Source organism: Meles meles, chromosome 15, assembly GCF_922984935.1.
Source record: "Meles meles chromosome 15, mMelMel3.1 paternal haplotype, whole genome shotgun sequence".
In the NCBI taxonomy this organism is placed as follows: Eukaryota; Metazoa; Chordata; class Mammalia; order Carnivora; family Mustelidae; genus Meles; species Meles meles.
Window position 1 is genome coordinate 64,486,817 of NC_060080.1, and position 16,629 is coordinate 64,503,445.

The 16,629-nt window shown below is 34.9% G+C and overlaps 2 protein-coding genes and 1 pseudogene across 7 annotated transcripts in view; 2 read left to right on the top strand and 1 right to left on the bottom strand.

The window, feature by feature from the left end:
- Positions 1–6,486, top strand: part of FANCL (FA complementation group L) — a 113,327-nt gene extending 106,841 nt beyond the window's left edge. Inside the window, exons 12-17 of the mRNA XM_045979046.1 lie at positions 3,000–3,083; positions 3,584–3,629; positions 3,705–3,786; positions 4,598–4,714; positions 5,972–6,043; positions 6,348–6,486. Coding sequence (XP_045835002.1) covers positions 3,000–3,083; positions 3,584–3,629; positions 3,705–3,786; positions 4,598–4,714; positions 5,972–6,043; positions 6,348–6,383 — 437 coding nt within the window. The 3' untranslated portion in view covers positions 6,384–6,486. The remainder of the gene's footprint in view (positions 1–2,999; positions 3,084–3,583; positions 3,630–3,704; positions 3,787–4,597; positions 4,715–5,971; positions 6,044–6,347) is intronic.
- VRK2 (VRK serine/threonine kinase 2) overlaps positions 6,455–16,629 on the bottom strand; it is a 119,033-nt gene continuing 108,858 nt past the window's right edge. For all 6 annotated transcript variants that reach the window (XM_045979378.1, XM_045979377.1, XM_045979380.1 and 3 more), the window contains one exon: positions 6,455–6,757. In XM_045979378.1, coding sequence (XP_045835334.1) covers positions 6,455–6,757 — 303 coding nt within the window. The remainder of the gene's footprint in view (positions 6,758–16,629) is intronic.
- Positions 6,833–12,514, top strand: LOC123926143 (annotated as a pseudogene).

Consider the following 16,629-nt stretch of genomic DNA (forward strand, 5'->3'; position numbering starts at 1 on the left):
ATAAATTTTAGAGTTGTTTATGTTCTGTGAAAAATGTTGTTGATAATTTGATAGAGATTGCATTAAATGTGTAGATTGCTTTGGTTAGTATGGACATTTCGACAGTATTTGTTCTTCCAGTCCATGAGCATGGAATGTCTTTACATTTCTTTGTGTCTTCAGTTTTTTTGATCATTGTTTTATAGTTTTCAGAGTACAGGTCTTTCACCTCTTTGACTAGGTTTATTCCTAGGTATCTTATTTTTGGTGCAATTGTAAATGGGATTGATTCCTTTATTTCGTTTTCTGCTGATTCATTATTGGTGTATATAAATGGAACAGACTTGTGTATGTTGATTCTTCAACTTTACTGAATTCGTTTATCTGTTCCAGCAGTCTTTTGGTGGAGTCTTCTGGGTTTTCTACATAGAGTATCATGTCCTCTGCAGAGAATGAAAGTTTGGCTTCTTCCTTGCTGATTTGGATGCCTTTAAATTCTTTGTTTTGTGATTGCTGTGACTAGAATTCACCTGTGAAGCCATCTAGCCATGGACTTTGTTTCTTGGGAGTTTTTGGATTACTGATTAAATTTTTTTGCTTGTTATCATTCTGTACAAGTTTTCTATTTCTTCCTGATCCAGTTTGGTAGTTTATATGTTCTAGGAATTTATCCACTTCCAGGTTGTCCCAATTATTTGCATATAATTTTTCATAATCTCTTATAATTGTATTTCTTTGGTGTTGGTTGTTATTTCTCCTCTTTCATTTGTGATTTTATTTATTTGGGTCCTTTTTGTTTTCTTTTTGACAAGTCTGGCTAGAGCTTTATTTTATTTTCTCAGAGAAACAGCGCCTGGTTTCATTAATCTGTTCTATTTTTGTTTTGTTTTGTTTTGTTTTAGTTTCTGTATCATTTATTTCTGTCCTAATCTTTATTATTTCTGTCCTTCTGCTGGCTTTAGGCTTCATTTATTGTTATCTTTCTAGCTCCTTTAGGTTTAAGGTTAGGTGGTTGGAGATTTTTCTTGCTTCTTGAGGTAGCCCTGTATTGCCATATATACTTCGGTGTTAAGACCACTTTTGTTGCATCTCCACGATTTTGGACTGTTGTTATCATTTTCATTTGTTTCCATGTATTTTTAAATTTCTTCCTTTATTTCCTGGTTGGCCCCAGTCATTGTTGGGTAGCATGTTGTTAAACCTCCATTTATTTGTGGTCTTCCTCAATTTTTTTTTAGGTGGGTTGACTTTAAGTTCATTGCATTGACTAAAAAAGGGTATGGTTTCAGTCTTTTTGTATTTGGTGAGATCTGTTTTGTGATCTATTCTGTAGAATGTTCCATGTGCTCTTGAAAAGAATGTGTATTCTGCTGTCTTAGGATGGAATATTCTGAATATTTCTGTTAAGTCCATCTGGTTCAGTGTGTCATTCATAGCCATGGTTTCCTTGTTGCTCTTCTGTTGAAATGATCTGTCCATTGATAAAAGTAGGGTGTTAAAGTCCCCTACTATTATTGTTATTATCAATTAGTTCCTTTATGTTTGTTATTGTTATATATTTTTGGGTGCTTCTACTTGGGTGCATAAATATTTGCAGTTGTTAGATGTTCTTGTTAGATTATCCCCTTTTTCATCTCTTGTTACAGTCTTGGTTTAAAAAGTCTAATTTGTCCATAGTTAAAAATAGAGCTAACCTATGACCAGCGATTGCACTTCTAGGTATTTATCCAAAGGATACAAACAGTGATTTGAAGGGGAATATGCACCCCGATGTTTATAGCAGCAGTGTCCACAATAGCCAAAATATGGAAAGAATCCAGATGTGTCCATCAACAGATGAAAGGATAAAGAAGATGTGGTATATATAAATACAGTGGAGTATTACTCAATCATCAAAAAATGAAATCTTACCATTTGCAACATTATGGATGGAACTAGAGGGTATTATGCTAAGTGAAGTCAGTCAGAGAAAGACAGTTATCATGATTTTACTCATATGTGGAATTTAAGAAACAAAACAGATGATCATGAAGGAAGGGGTAGAAAAATAAGATGAAATCAGAGGGAGACAAACTGTAAGAGACTCTTAATCATAGGAAACAAAAACTAAGGGTTGCTGGAAGGGAAGGGGGTGAAGGGATGGGATAATTGGGTGATGGGCATTAAGGAGGCCACTTGGTGTAATGAGCTAAATTACTCATTACTAAATGAGTAATTACTAAATTACTAATTACTGAATTACTCATAACTGATAAATTACTGAACTCTACCTCTGAAACTAGTAATACATTGTATAATGATTTAATTTAAAGAAAATAAAGTCATTTGTCCAATGTAAGTATGTCTACTCCATCTTTCTTTTGATACCCATTTGTGTGACAAGTGTTTCTCCACCCCCTCCCTTTCAATCTGCAGCTATCTTTTGGTGTAAAATGAATCCCTTGTAGGCAGCATATAGATGGGTCTTGTGTTTTTTTTTAATCCATTCTGAAACCCTATGTTATTAGATTGGAAAATTTAGTCCAGTTACATTGAAAGTGATGATTGTTAGAAAATGTTTTGATAAAACTTCATAAAAAGTCATAAACATGTTTGTTTTTACCATTTATTGTATTTCTGGTCTTTTAATTTTTGACCACAGTTCTGCTTTTCAAGAAAGTCATGGAAGTCATTTAGATAACTATTTCCTAATCTTGTGATTTCTTTTAATGTTAAGATCTTTATCACTCTATAGATAACTTTTTAATGTATAATAGAATTCTGACCAGAATTCTAGTATAAATTAGTTATAGTAACTCTGTGGATTGACTGTGTATTTTGAAACTTTGGGTAGATCCCCAAATCTTTAGTCATAATCATAATTTCAAAATTTCTCTTAGACTGTAAAATACTAATATACTTACACAAAAATTATAAAACATTGGCTGATTATTTGGTATAGTAAGTACCAGATAGATGCCCCTTTATTTTTTGTTTGATGAACTTTTCTACTTCTATAAACTTATATTCTTCTATTTTAGGAAATAATGCTTCAATAAATATAGAGGTTGACCCCAGGCATCCTAGTATGCTTCCTGAGTACTGCTTTCTTGGAGCAGACCATGGTATGAGATCTCATATTTAAATGTTTTTAACAGGGTCATAAAATTCTTATCTCACACTGTTAAGATATTCTGAAATAATAATTATTGGTAATCATTTTAAATGAAAATATTCTGAACTATGTATCTTGTGGTGTTTAAAAAATATGATTTAGATGTTCCAGCCAAGTAATTAGGAAATTCTGTATTTAACTATTTATATTTGTAAGTTGCTAAGAGAATAGATTTTAAAAGTTCTCATCAAAAAAAAAAATTTGTAACTACAAGTGGTGATATGTTAACTAACCTTTGTAGTGAGTGTATTACAGTACGTACATATACCTTATATGTTTTATTATTTATTATTATTATGTTGTATCCCCAAAACTAATACAATGTTATATGCCAATTATATTTCAGTAAAAAAAAAAAAAAAATTCTGTGTTTAATGTCTTTACAAAGTGAGAGCAGCAGACGCTAAATTATTAACTTTTTTTTTTTTTTTTTTTTTTTTTTATCTGAAGTGGTAAAACCTCTGGGAATTAAGCTGAGCAGAAACATACATTTGTGGTAGGTAGCTCTGCAATACAATTGTTCTTTTTCTATTTTGCAAATTTAACAACATATTTTTTTTCGTGCTTTCAGGGATCCAGAAAATAGTCTGTTACAAAACTTGAAAGATGTTTTAGAAATAGATTTTCCAGCTCGCGCTAACCTGGAAAAATCTGTAAGTTTTATCAGTGCTTTGATATTCCAAACAGCATAGCATAATGAAAGTTAAACGTTCTTCTTTTAGACACCAGAGAAAAATGAGGCTGAAAGGGAGGGAGTTGGAAGAATATTATAACAGACTTCTGAACTGCAAGCAACAGTAGCATCAAAGAACTTGTTAACCTTTGATTAGTGGTTTAAGTATACTTTTTTTCATGGTCTTCGCAGCAATAAAGTGATTAATGACAGACATCTTTATTATTAAAAATAGGGGGAAAGGTCCAAAGTAGCTAATGAGATGTTTGGATATTCTGTTACTATCTACTTATGGATGATTGAAATAAAGTTTTAATTAACTAGATGTTATTTGTGAAAGGTGGCAGTACAGTTTTTAAAAATGAATAGACATTGCTATGTTGCAAAAATAATAACCTTAGAATTGATTTTTGATAAAGCAGCGGGGGTTGCAGACGGTTAAAGTGGTAGGAATGTTTTTTTAATTCCTTTAGTTACAGAATTTTGAAATTTAGTAAGCAAATGTCAGTTCTTCTCTTTACATACTACAGTGGCATTATACTGAAGTACAATATGGAAAAATTACCTAAGCCCAAAATAGAATCTGTTTTGAGTATATCTGTGTGCATTACTTACTGGATGAAAAAGGAAGCACTCTTCTTACAATAGCTTTTCTAAGGTATTAAATAGTCATATAGCTACCTTTATAAAAAAATTTATAAAAAGTTAGTATTTATCTATACCATATTCACTCTTATGTTACCTGTGTGTTTTAAACACATATACTTATAAATATTTGTTTTCTTTTGAAGGATTTTTCTATGGATTGTGGGATTTGTTATGCCTATCAGCTTGATGGCGCCATTCCTGATCAAGTGTGTGATAACTCCCAGTGTGGACAGCCTTTCCATCAAATATGCTTATATGAGGTAGAAATAAAAGTAACCTTGGCAAGACTTTTTTGGCTACTGTGACATAGGGAGTATGCATATTTGAAATATACAAAGTCTAAATTCTGTTTAGTGAATGGTGATCTCTTTTGCCAGTGGCCCCTTTACCAGTTCATTTCCAGATGCCCATGTGCTTTCATTTCTTCATCCTGGTTACTAGTAAGTGAAGAAATGTCCTAAAGTATCCCAAGAAAGGAGAAAATGTATCTAGAATATATTCATGGACTACTTACCGATGCTAACAAATCAAATCAGTGCTATCTTGGACTGTTTAATGCCTCCTGTAACCCAAGGCAAACTCTGTAGACTCATCCAAGAGGGAGTAGTAGTGGCAATAAGGTGAAAGGGAAGTAGCATATTGGGTATTTATTACTTTTCAGAGTTGACTTAAGTATAGAATAAATATAATGATCTTTTGATATTGAGAAGAATGTATTTTATGCTCTAAAAATGTGATAGGACTCTCAGTGACATTTTATTTACTGTTATTTACTATATGTGAAGTCTGTTTTCATTCCTGTGTAGTCACTTGCTCTCTCTAGCATTCATCTTAGTGCACAGTTGACTTGATTATATAGAGCACCTTTCAGTTGTATAGTGCTTCCTGTCTTCCTTAATATCACCTACCATCTTTGCACTTAGCAGTTGGTGTTATCTGCACTTTAACAATGGAGAACTTGGAGATGTCAATTTACCTTATATAAAACCATTAAATATCAAGTCTAATTATAGAGATATTCTTAAGGGAACATGTGCTTTTTTTTGTAATAATGAATATTCATTTAATTTTTAAAAATTCATTGCCTCATGCTTCTAATTAATGGATTGAGAATTAACCCACTATTGGTGATTAAGACCTAAATATTCAAGAGCCTGTGGTATCTTTTACAGCAGGAGTTCTTAATTTGTAATGATTTTAGGTGCGGTCTATGAACCCCATGGACTTGTGTGCATTGTGTCTTTTGGGGTTGAGAAAGTACATAAAGGGGCCTATAATTTAGCTATAAACCAGTGGTATAAACCCTGAAATCCATGCTGGTCTCCCCTTGTTTGTTATTCAGCATATTACCAGTGTGGTATTGGCTCAGGAAATGTTCCCCTTACTTTTTGTTAAAAGAAAATTAAGAAGGTCAATCTTTGGGAATAAAAATATAAGTACTCAAAGGAAATAATACTTGGAGTATCTGTAATTTGTAATCATGCTGACACTCTACCTTCTCTTTTTAAAATCTTCAGTGGTTGAGAGGACTACTGACTAGTAGACAGAGTTTTAACATCGTATTTGGTGAATGCCCATATTGTAGCAAGGTAAGAAAACCATTAATCACATTTCATAAAGTGTGCCTAGCTTTTAGTAACATGTTCTGGAAGGTAAGCTGATACACTATATACATATCTATCTTAAACATTTTGTTACTTCTCTTCTTCTAGGTATATTTAAAAAAAATAAAATAAAATTGTCCTTATGAATAACATTGTTTTTTAAATTGCTCCTTTGGCCAAAAATGTATTTTCCAAACTGTATCATGACACTCATTTTCTAGCATAAAGCAATCTTACTTTTAGAATGTCCACAAACTTACTGTGTTAAAATGTATTCTCTTTTTACAAGCCAATTACCTTGAAAATGTCTGGAAGGAAATCCTGAAATAAGAATGTAACATTTCTGTGAAGAAGTGGCAACTTTAAAAATTATCAAAAGGATTTTATTTGATATCGTCATAGAAAATATAAAGCGAGACATACTAAAGTCAAAAGAAAAAGAATGATGAAGCCATAGCAATACATGTCTGCCTTCATCTCTTCACTAAGAGTAAAGTCTGTTACCTCCATACCAGTTGTAGAAGTATATGTATACCAAGATGAAGATCTCAAATTATTGACTATGTCTGGACTGGCAGAATCTTGATACGATTCATAAAATGAATTTGGGAATTGTATACTGCTGGATTGTTGTGAAGAACTTTTTATTTCATTCAGAATTTCTTGAGACTTACAGTACTTCTGTCTTCTTGTGCTTCCCTATAGAAAGAAAAATATGTCTATTGTTAGGTTTGAGTTATCCTAGTATTTTTGTATTCTGTAACTAAATACAACATGTTACATAAAAAGAACAAATATTTGTATATTTTTCCTGAGAAGTTTAGGTCCTGGATCCTAGATTATAAGAGTTTACAAAAGTACTTACCACATTAAGCAACTGAAATCTAGTTAAACTGATTGGCCCTTTTAAATCAGGAAATAGGCTGTTTCATAAGTAATTTATCCTCTAAAAATATGATGAAATATGAAAACTAAATTTTCTTGGCAAGACAGTCATAATTAGAAAGCTTTTTGGTCATTAATAATTAGTGATTCCAAGGGAGCCAAGACAGCGAACAAGATGGTGGGGGCAGTGCTCCATGTCCTCAGAGCAGTCTCCTGCCCAGGCTCCAGAGAATGATGTCTTCCAATAACAGACCTTGAGAAGACAGCTGGTTAAAATCCTTATTTGTCCTGAAAGTTGATCCAAGAAAAGATGCTCATTCTAGTCTCCTAGCCAAAAAGGAAACAAGCAGGCTCTACAAATAATACAGTGTTGAGCTGGAATGTCTAGAAGCGTACGACAAAATTTGTGAAGAGATTCTGCCAGAGTCTCATGAAGATAAACATTAACCTTGTACTTCGGTAGGGACTTAGAACACACTATATGGCAAGTATGATCAAGCAGTCTACCTCTGGAAGTAGGAAGGAGGATATCTTCATAATGAGTAAACTCAGGAAGAATCAGCAGCTGACCTATGGCAAGGATCTAGTATATGTGAACTCAGATCTTAGCAACTCCAGCCAGGAACTGTGATTGCATAGGGCAATTACTATCCAGCAAAAAAAAAAAAAAAATTCCACCCCCCCCCCCCCAAACCAATCTATAGGATTGAACACAATCTCATTCAGAATCCTAGCAGGCTTTGGAAATGCAAAGGACTGAAAATAGTCCTTTGATGAAGAACTGAGTTGAAAGACACACTTCTCCATTTCAAAACTGACCACAAAGCTCTCTAGTATATGAGCAATTGGTTTTCAACTAATGTACCGAGGCAATTCAGTGGGGACAGATAATTTTTGACAAGGATGCAGAGACAACTAGACATCCTTGCAGAAAGATTTAAAAAAAAAAAAAAAAAAAAGACCCCTACCTCCATTTTATACAGAAAGTGCAGACCTAGACCTAAATATAATAGCTAGAATCTAAAAAATTTAGGAAAAAAACAAAATCTTTGTGTCCTAGGGTTAGGTAAATAGTTGTCATATATTAAATTCAAAGGACATCATTTTAAAAAATTAAAAGACAAGTCACAGATTGGGAGAAAATTCTGCAAATCACTTATCTGATAAAGGACTTCTATCCAGAATATGTACAGAAGACTTGAATAGACAATTCTCTAAAAGCATATGAAAAGATGCTCAGTATCATGGATTGTAAGAGAAATGCAAATCAAAACCAGAGTGAGAGATCATTTTACCTCTTTAAGGATGGCTGTTATCCAAAGAACAGAAAATAACAAATGGTGAAAATGTCTGGAAACCTTTGTATACTCTTGGTAGAACTATAAAATGGTGCTGTCATTAAGAGAAACAATATAGAAGGTTTCTCAAAACATTAAAAGTCGGATTACCAAATGATCCAGCAATCCTACTTCTAGGTATATATTCAAAAGAATTCAATTTAGCTTCTTGCAGACATATCTGTACACCCATCATAGCATTATAGTAGCCAAGAGGGAGAAACAAATATCTATTGGTAGATGAATGGATAATTTAATTATATTAATATATTAATAATTATTTTAATTATATTATGTATAATTATATTATTAATTATTGATTAATAATTAAATTAAGTGTGGTATAAACATAATGAAATATTATGCAACCTTAAAAGAAATCCTGCCACGTGCTCCAATATGGTTGAACCTTAAGGACATTATGCAGAGCAAAATAAGCCAGTCACAAAGGGACATATATAATTCCACTAATACAAAATGTTTAAAGTAGTCAGAATAACAAAGTAAAACGGTAGTTGCCAAAGCATAGGGGAGTTGGTATTTAGTGGGTCTAGAGTTTCAATTTTACAAGATGTAAAGTTCTGGAGATCTGTTATACAGCAGTATGAATACACTTGGCAGTACTAAACCCTACAGTTGAGGTAAGTTTCATGTATGCAAAATTTACTGCAATAAAAAATTTAAAAGATCTAAAAATAATATAGTGATTCCCAACATTTGTCATGACATGGCACCCTTTACCCAATATACATGCCACATATTGGGTAAGGGAAGAGGCTATTTCTAACCCGAGGAAACCGCCCCAGGGTGGATACTGTAGCATATCTCTTCGAATTGCTCCAGGAACAGACCAACCACTATGGACTGAATAGATACTGATACATGCAAGTTCCAGGAATTTCTTAAATATTTTTTAAAAACATCATTCCTATTGGCCAAAGCTCCGAGAATCAGTTTCCTGTTTTCAACTTGTTGGAGATTGTTCTGTTTCTGCTTTACTTTAGTGTCCTGGCCTGCCCTCTCCTTGTACCATTTATCAAGTAACTTGGAAGAGAAGAAATTTATAAACAAGACAAAATATTTCAATCTTCATTTGATGTAGTACCATCATTCTTCACAATAGCTACCTTCCCGACCTCTAAACAACCATTCTTCAAAGAGCCTTTTTTACCCCACAAAAGTCACTTTAAGGATACAGAATTTTAGAAGATAAGAAGTTACTTCTACATAAGGTATATAAAATAAAATAGATGTCTTAAAGGCACTTAGCTCTTCTACTTAGAAGAAACTGTTGAGAGTCAAATAACTAAATTACTCTTTACTACCTGAGAGCTAATAAAGATACACTATCACAATTTTCCTAAATTTCTGTCAACTTTAGAGGCACCTAGCTGGCCCAGGGTAGAGCATGTGACTCCTGAACTCAGGGTCATGAGTTCAAGCCTTATGTGGGCATGGAGCCTACTTAAAAAAGTTTTGTCAGCTTTAGTTGCTAAAGGCAAAATGTGCAAATAATTACTCCTGTGAACTCAAGCATTGTTCTTCCACAATGAAAGATAATGCCATCAAATTGTCTATTTTTAAAGGCTGAGTCCACTGGTAAGCTGACTTCAGTAGCATTTATATATAACTTAACTGTGGAAATGGATGACACCCCATCTAGGTAAGAGTAGAAGTCAAGCTACTAAAATTTCAAGATAGAATTGTCTACTATGTAACCCACGTACCCAGTCTCTCTGTAAGTGACAACAACTAGTATCAAATGGGAAAGCACTCACCCAAGGATTTAACTACCAGTTGTCTTCAGTGCACTGAGTGATCTGCTTGGAAAAGAACCTGTGGCATGGGCTGTAAAAGTGTTGCGAGCTGCCTGTTCTGTGAATAAAGACTGGAACCCAGCCACGCTCATTTGTTTATGTATTGTCTATGGCTGCTTTTATATTGCAGTGGTGGAGTTGAATTGTTCTGACAAAATTAGGCTGTAAACCTAAAATATTTACTATCTGGCTCTCTAAGAAAAAGTCTGATCTATGGCATAGTTTTTCAAACATTAGAAAAAGCATACAAATCATCTTGGGATCTTGTTAAAATGCAGATCTCATTCAGAAGGTCTGACATGAGTGAGACCTTAGAGTCTGTTTTCTGAGAAGCTCCAGGTAATGCCAGTGTAGCTGGCTGGCTCAGCACACTTTCAGTTGCAGGGGTTTAGGGTATGCAGTGATCTACTCTGCTAGTATAGTTTCTCAACCTGTGACAGTTTTGTGCTACAGTGTACATACAGGACAGCTCCTTAACCCAGCTCTGTATGTCCATAGTGATGCTGCTGAGAAACCTTGAATTCTGAGCAAGTTACTAGCCTCGAATGCATATCAGAGTCAGTTAGAGACAGGAAAAATACCAACACCCCTTTTAGTTCTGGCTATGAATAATGGGCATCTGACCTCCCCTCCTGCTGTGAATAAATACAGTATAAGAGAGTTGGACAAAATATATGAAGCAACTTATCAGATACAGAAACAAGGCTGTGATTTTTTTTTTCTTCTAAGATTTTATTATTTATTTGACAGAGAGATCACAAGTAGACAGAGAGGCAGGCAGAGAGAGAGAGGGAAGCAGGCTCTCTGCTGAGCAGAGAGCCAGATGTGGGGCTTGATCCCAGGACCCTGAGATCATGACCTGAGCCGAAGGCAGTGGCTTAACCCACTGAGCCACCCAGGCGCCCCAAGGCTGTGATTCTTGAAGCAAGGAAAACAACCCAGATCCTCGGCTACAATTTCAGATGGTATTTACCTTAGATCAGCCTCCAAAAGGCCTAAACAGAAGTCAGGACATGACTCAAGTTGACCCACTAATAAATACCTCCCAGGACAAAAGTCAGTATTCTCTAAGAGAATACAGTAAAATGTAGAGTTTCAAGAACTGACTAGCATCCACAATATTCAGTTCATAATAAAACTTTACCACACAGGGAACAGGAAAATGTGAAAAGAAGAGAAATAGATGTGACCCAGATGGTAAAATTATCAGAGACAATGAAACCTCTATGTAAGTATGTTCAAGGACTTAAATGAAAAGTTAAACATAACTAGTGAACAGATTGGAAGACTCAGCAGAGAAATGAGAAATACAAAGTGCTTCTAGAATGGAAAAATACAGTACATGAAATTAAAAATCCACCAATTAGGTTTAATAATCAACTAGAGGCCAGGCAAAGGATCAGACTGAAGCACAGCAAAATAAAAGACTAAATTGAAAAAAACAGAGCTTCAGAAAAGAGCTGTGAGAAAAAGAATTTTAACTTGCATGTATTTGGATCTCAGAAGGAGAAGAGGGAATAAGAGCATGAAACAAATCAGAGCTGAAACTTTTCCAATTTGATGACAATTATTGACCCACAGATTAAAAAAAAGCTCAATGAACCCAAAGCAGAATAAACATAAAGACAGCCATCTCTAGAAAACCAAAAATAGAGAAGCAAATATTAAAAGCAGCCAGAAGAGACACATACAAGAATGTCAATGATAAGAGTAACTGCCAACTTATTAGAAAAAAACAAACAAGAAGACAGGAAACGGCATCTTTAAGTTCAGAATGAAAAATCCCATATCTAGTTAGCCCCTCCACAGTGAAGATGAGGGGCATCTAATTCCAGACAAGACAGTAAGTACATTCAACTTAATTCCTTCTTCTAATTACTACTAAAATGTTTTAGACAAAAGCAACTAACAGAACTTTCTCCAAGTTGTAGAATAGGAGGCAGACTGGATAAGGGCTTTACTACACAAGGAAGGACACAGCCACTAGTCTCACTCCAAACCCCTTCCTTTTTAATGCCTGTTTAAGCCAGCCTGGGCTATAATGTGGTCTACAGTTTGAAACAGCAATATGCACAGACCAAAAAGGTCCAAGAAAAGCCTGCTGTCTTTAAACAATGGATTAGCCAGAGGGCAAGTATACAGTTCGGAATACTTTGACTATACCTGTTGTACTCTAGATGAATACCGTGAGAAAAGCTGTACCCTTCCCACTTCCCATGAGGTGGTGTAGAAAGTGGAGAGTAGAGTCCTCCAATGTATCGCCACTCTCTGCTAACCAGGGAGCACACCTACCTCTCCCCACTGAGGAGACTAAAGCAGAGCCTTGTCAGCAAGACCATCCCCACACTAACAAAGCAGTATCCTCTCCCACTGGAGTTATTTATGAGACACAGCCCTGTCAACCACTTCCAGCCTGAACAACTGAGGTGGTACTTCTCCCTCCCTAGCAGATGCTGTGGAGACTCAAGGGATAGTGTGGAGAGGAGCCTACTGACCCATCATTGCCATGCATTAAGAAAAGGCAATACCCCACATCCTTCTAAGTAGAAAACCCTGTTCTAGGCAATTAACAGACTACAGGAGAGATAACTAGTTAACCTATAGGAAAAAACTGGCCCAAGAAAACAATGGGATCTGATATTTATAGAGAATTCCACCTCAACACAGAAGAATGCATGTTCTTTTCAATTGCCATTGGAACATTCAGCAAGACAGATCATACCCTGGGTCATAAAATAAGCCTTAACAATTTAAAAAGTATAGAAAGTGTATTTTCAGATGGTAATATAAATTAGAAATCAGTAACAAAGAAAATGGAAAAGAAATCTTCAAACACCTAGCTCTAATAGCCAAGGTATCTAAAGAAGTCTCATAAAAAAGTACAAAATTAAACAAAAAATATAACACATGAGGATTTATGGGATGTAGTTAAATCAGGACTTAATAGGACATTTATAGCATTAAATACTACATTAGGAAAAAAGGAAAGGGTTAAAAACAAACTAGAGAAAGAAAAGGGAAAATAAAGGAAGAATCAAGCTGAAAAAATAGGACAATCTCCACAAACACTTGAAAATTTAAAACATTCTTTTGGGACACCTGGGTGGCTCAGCTGCTTAAGTGTCCACCTTTGGCTCAGGTCATCCCAGGGTCCTGGGGCCAAGCCCCACATCAGGCTCCTTGCTCAGTGGGGAGCCTGCTTCTCCTTCTCCCTGTCCCTCTCCCAGCTTGCTCTCACAAATAAATGAAATCTCAAAAAAATTAAAAACATTTTTCTGAAAGGTCAGAGACCCAATATAAAAACATACTTCAGTAAATGAAAATATATCAAAATATATGGAATATATCTAACACAGTGCTAGAAATCTATAATATTAAATACCTAGGAAAAAAGAGAAGTCTCCATCTCAAGAAACTAGAAAAAATAAATCCATAGCGGAAAAAAGCAGAAATCAGTGAAACTGACAATAGAAAAAGAGAAAAAAGCTCATTCTTTGAAAAACACCAATAAAATTGAAAAACTCCCAATATCTAGAAAGAAGTACTTCTACAGACTCCACAACCATTTACAGGATTTAAATAAGGGAATACTATGAACATTTCTACACAAAAATATGACCACTTAGATAAAATGGACCAATTCTTAGAAAACCACAAATAATCAAAACTAATTCAAGATGAAATAGATTAGGGGTTGGTAAACTGTGGTCGACAGTCAAATCCAGCCCACCACCTGTTTTTGTAGAGCTACCAACTAGGAATGAATTTTACATATTTACATGGTTGGAAAAATATTTTGTGGATTTCAAACTTACATGCCATAGAATTTTGTTGGAACTCAGTGATATTCATTTGTTTATGTATTGTGCGTGATGCTTTTGTGCTACAATGCACAGATGAATAGTTGTAACAGAGACCATGTGACCCTGTAAAACCTAAATATTTAACTATCTGGCTTTTTGCAGAGAAGTTTGACCACTCTTAATATTGAATTCATAGTTAAAAAGGAAAAAAATCCTTAGGCCCAGATGATTTTACTGGAGAATTCTCAAATATTTTAAAAACAACAACCCCCCCCCAAAAAAAAAGAGAGCGGGAAAGAAAGAAAAAGAACAGCAATTCTACTCATTCTCTTCCAGAAAATAGAAGGAAGACTTCTCATTTTATGAGGTCAGCACTGCCATGATACCAAAACCAGACAAAGGGAGAATAAAAAGAAAACTGTATACCAATAGTTCTCATTAACAGATGTAAAAGTCCTCAACAAAATACTAGCAAATTGAATCCAGCAACATGTGAAAAGAATAATACACCATGACCTCATGGGGTTTATTCAGGGAGTCAAAGACTAGTTCAGTGTCTTGATTCAAACGCTAATAAATGTCATCCACCGTGGTACAGTATGAAGCTGAAAAATCATATGATTGTATTATTAACTGATAGAGAAAACCATCTGATAAAATCAGTACCCATTCATGGTAATTTTAATACACTAGAAATGCAAGCGAGCTTTATAAACTTGATAAAGAACACCTACCAAAATCTATAGCTAACATACTAAATGGTGAAAGGTAAAAAAGTGGAAACTCACATGTTCAACACCACATCCACGATACTATGTACTTATTAATAAAAAGGGATGAACTAAACTATGATACATGCAAAACTCAGATGGATCTTTAGAGCATTACGGTGAATGAAATAAAGCCCATCTCAACAAGTTATGTAGTTTATAATTTGATTTTAACAACTTGCTGAAGATATCAAATACACTAATGCAGAGCAAATCAGTGCTTTCCAGGGATTAGGATAAGGGGGAAGGTGCCCCTATAAAGCAACACACAGAAGTTTCTTTGTAAGGGAGTTTCTTTATTGAACAGTTCTGTAGAGTAATTGTGGTGGTTACTCTATACATGTAGTAAAATTTCATAGGAACATACACACAAATGCATGTAAAAACTGATGACCAAATAAGGTAGGTAATAATATGTTCTTGATTTTGAAAATTATACTATGGGGGCGCCTGGGTGGCTCAGTGGGTTAAGCCGCTGCCTTCAGCTCAGGTCATGATCTCAGGTCCTGGGATCGAGTCCCGCATCGGGCTCTCTGCTCAGCAGGGAGCCTGCTTCCCTCTCTCTCTCTCTGCCTGCCTCTCTATCTACCTGTGATCTCTCTCTGTCAAATAAATAAATAAAATCTTTAAAAAAAAAAAATTATACTATGGTTATAGGATGGTCATTGGGGAAGCTGAGTGAAGGGTACATGGGAGCTCTGTTATTGTTGCAATTACTTTAAAATGTTTAATAAATTCAGAAGTAAAATATAGTTCCCCCTCTCCCCACACCAAAAAAAAAGTAAAGGTGAAATAAAGATACTTTCAGACAGATAAGTGAGAGAATTAGCCTCCAGGAAACCTACAGTACAATAAATGTTAATCAGACTTTTTTTTTTTTTTTTTTTTTTTAAGATTTATGTATGTATTTTAGAGGGAAAGTAAGAAAGAGCAGGAATGGGAGGAGGGTCAGAGAGGGATACAAGCAGATTCCCCGGACACATGGCTTGATCTCAGGACCCTGAGAACATGACCTGAGTTAAAACCAAGAATTTCCCACTTCACTGACTGAGCCTCCTGGGTGCCCCTAAAGGAATTTTTCCAGGAGGAAGAGAAATGAACCAACTGTAAACTCAAAATGGGATATTTAAGACTTCTTCTTCCTTTAATTTGAAATAAAACTGATATTTAAAGCACCACAGTTAATTGCATTGTGGAATATGATTGTGGAATCATATTAATTAGTTTTATAAAAATGAAATGTATGGGCGCCTGGATGGCTCAGTGGGTTAAGCCGCTGCCTTCGGCTCAGGTCATGATCTTGGGGTCCTGGGATCGAGTCCCGCATCGGGCTCTCTGCTCAGCAGGGAGCCTGCTTCCCTCTGTCTCTCTCTGCCTGCCTCTCTATCTACTTGTGATCGATCTCTGTCAAATAAATAAATTTTTTAAAAATCTAAAAAAAAAAACCACAAAAAACGAAATGTATGACAACTATAGCAACAAGGATAGGGGATAAATGGAAGTGTGTTTTCACAAGGTTTTTACATTATATATGAAGTGGTATATTAGATCAAGGTAGATTGTGGTATCTAAGTTTAAGATGTAATTTCTGGAGCTATGCTAATATAGTGGCCACTGACCACATATGACTTGAACACTTGGAATATGGCTAGTCTGAATTAAGGTGTGCTGTTAGTAAACACACCAGATTATGAAGACCTACTATGAAAAAAAGAATGTAAAATGTTTCAACTTTTATTACAATGTTTTGGATATTGGTTTAATTAGAGTATATTAAGTAAAATTTAAAATTTTCTTTAAAATTACATATGTGGCTTACATTATAGTTCTGTTAGAGTGGTTTTAGAGCTGGGGTTTGCAGACTTCTCCTTTGAAGGGCAGATAGTAAATATTTTAGGATTTTGGGGCAGACAGTCTGTGTGACAGTTACTCAGCTTTGCCACTATAGGATGAAAGAAG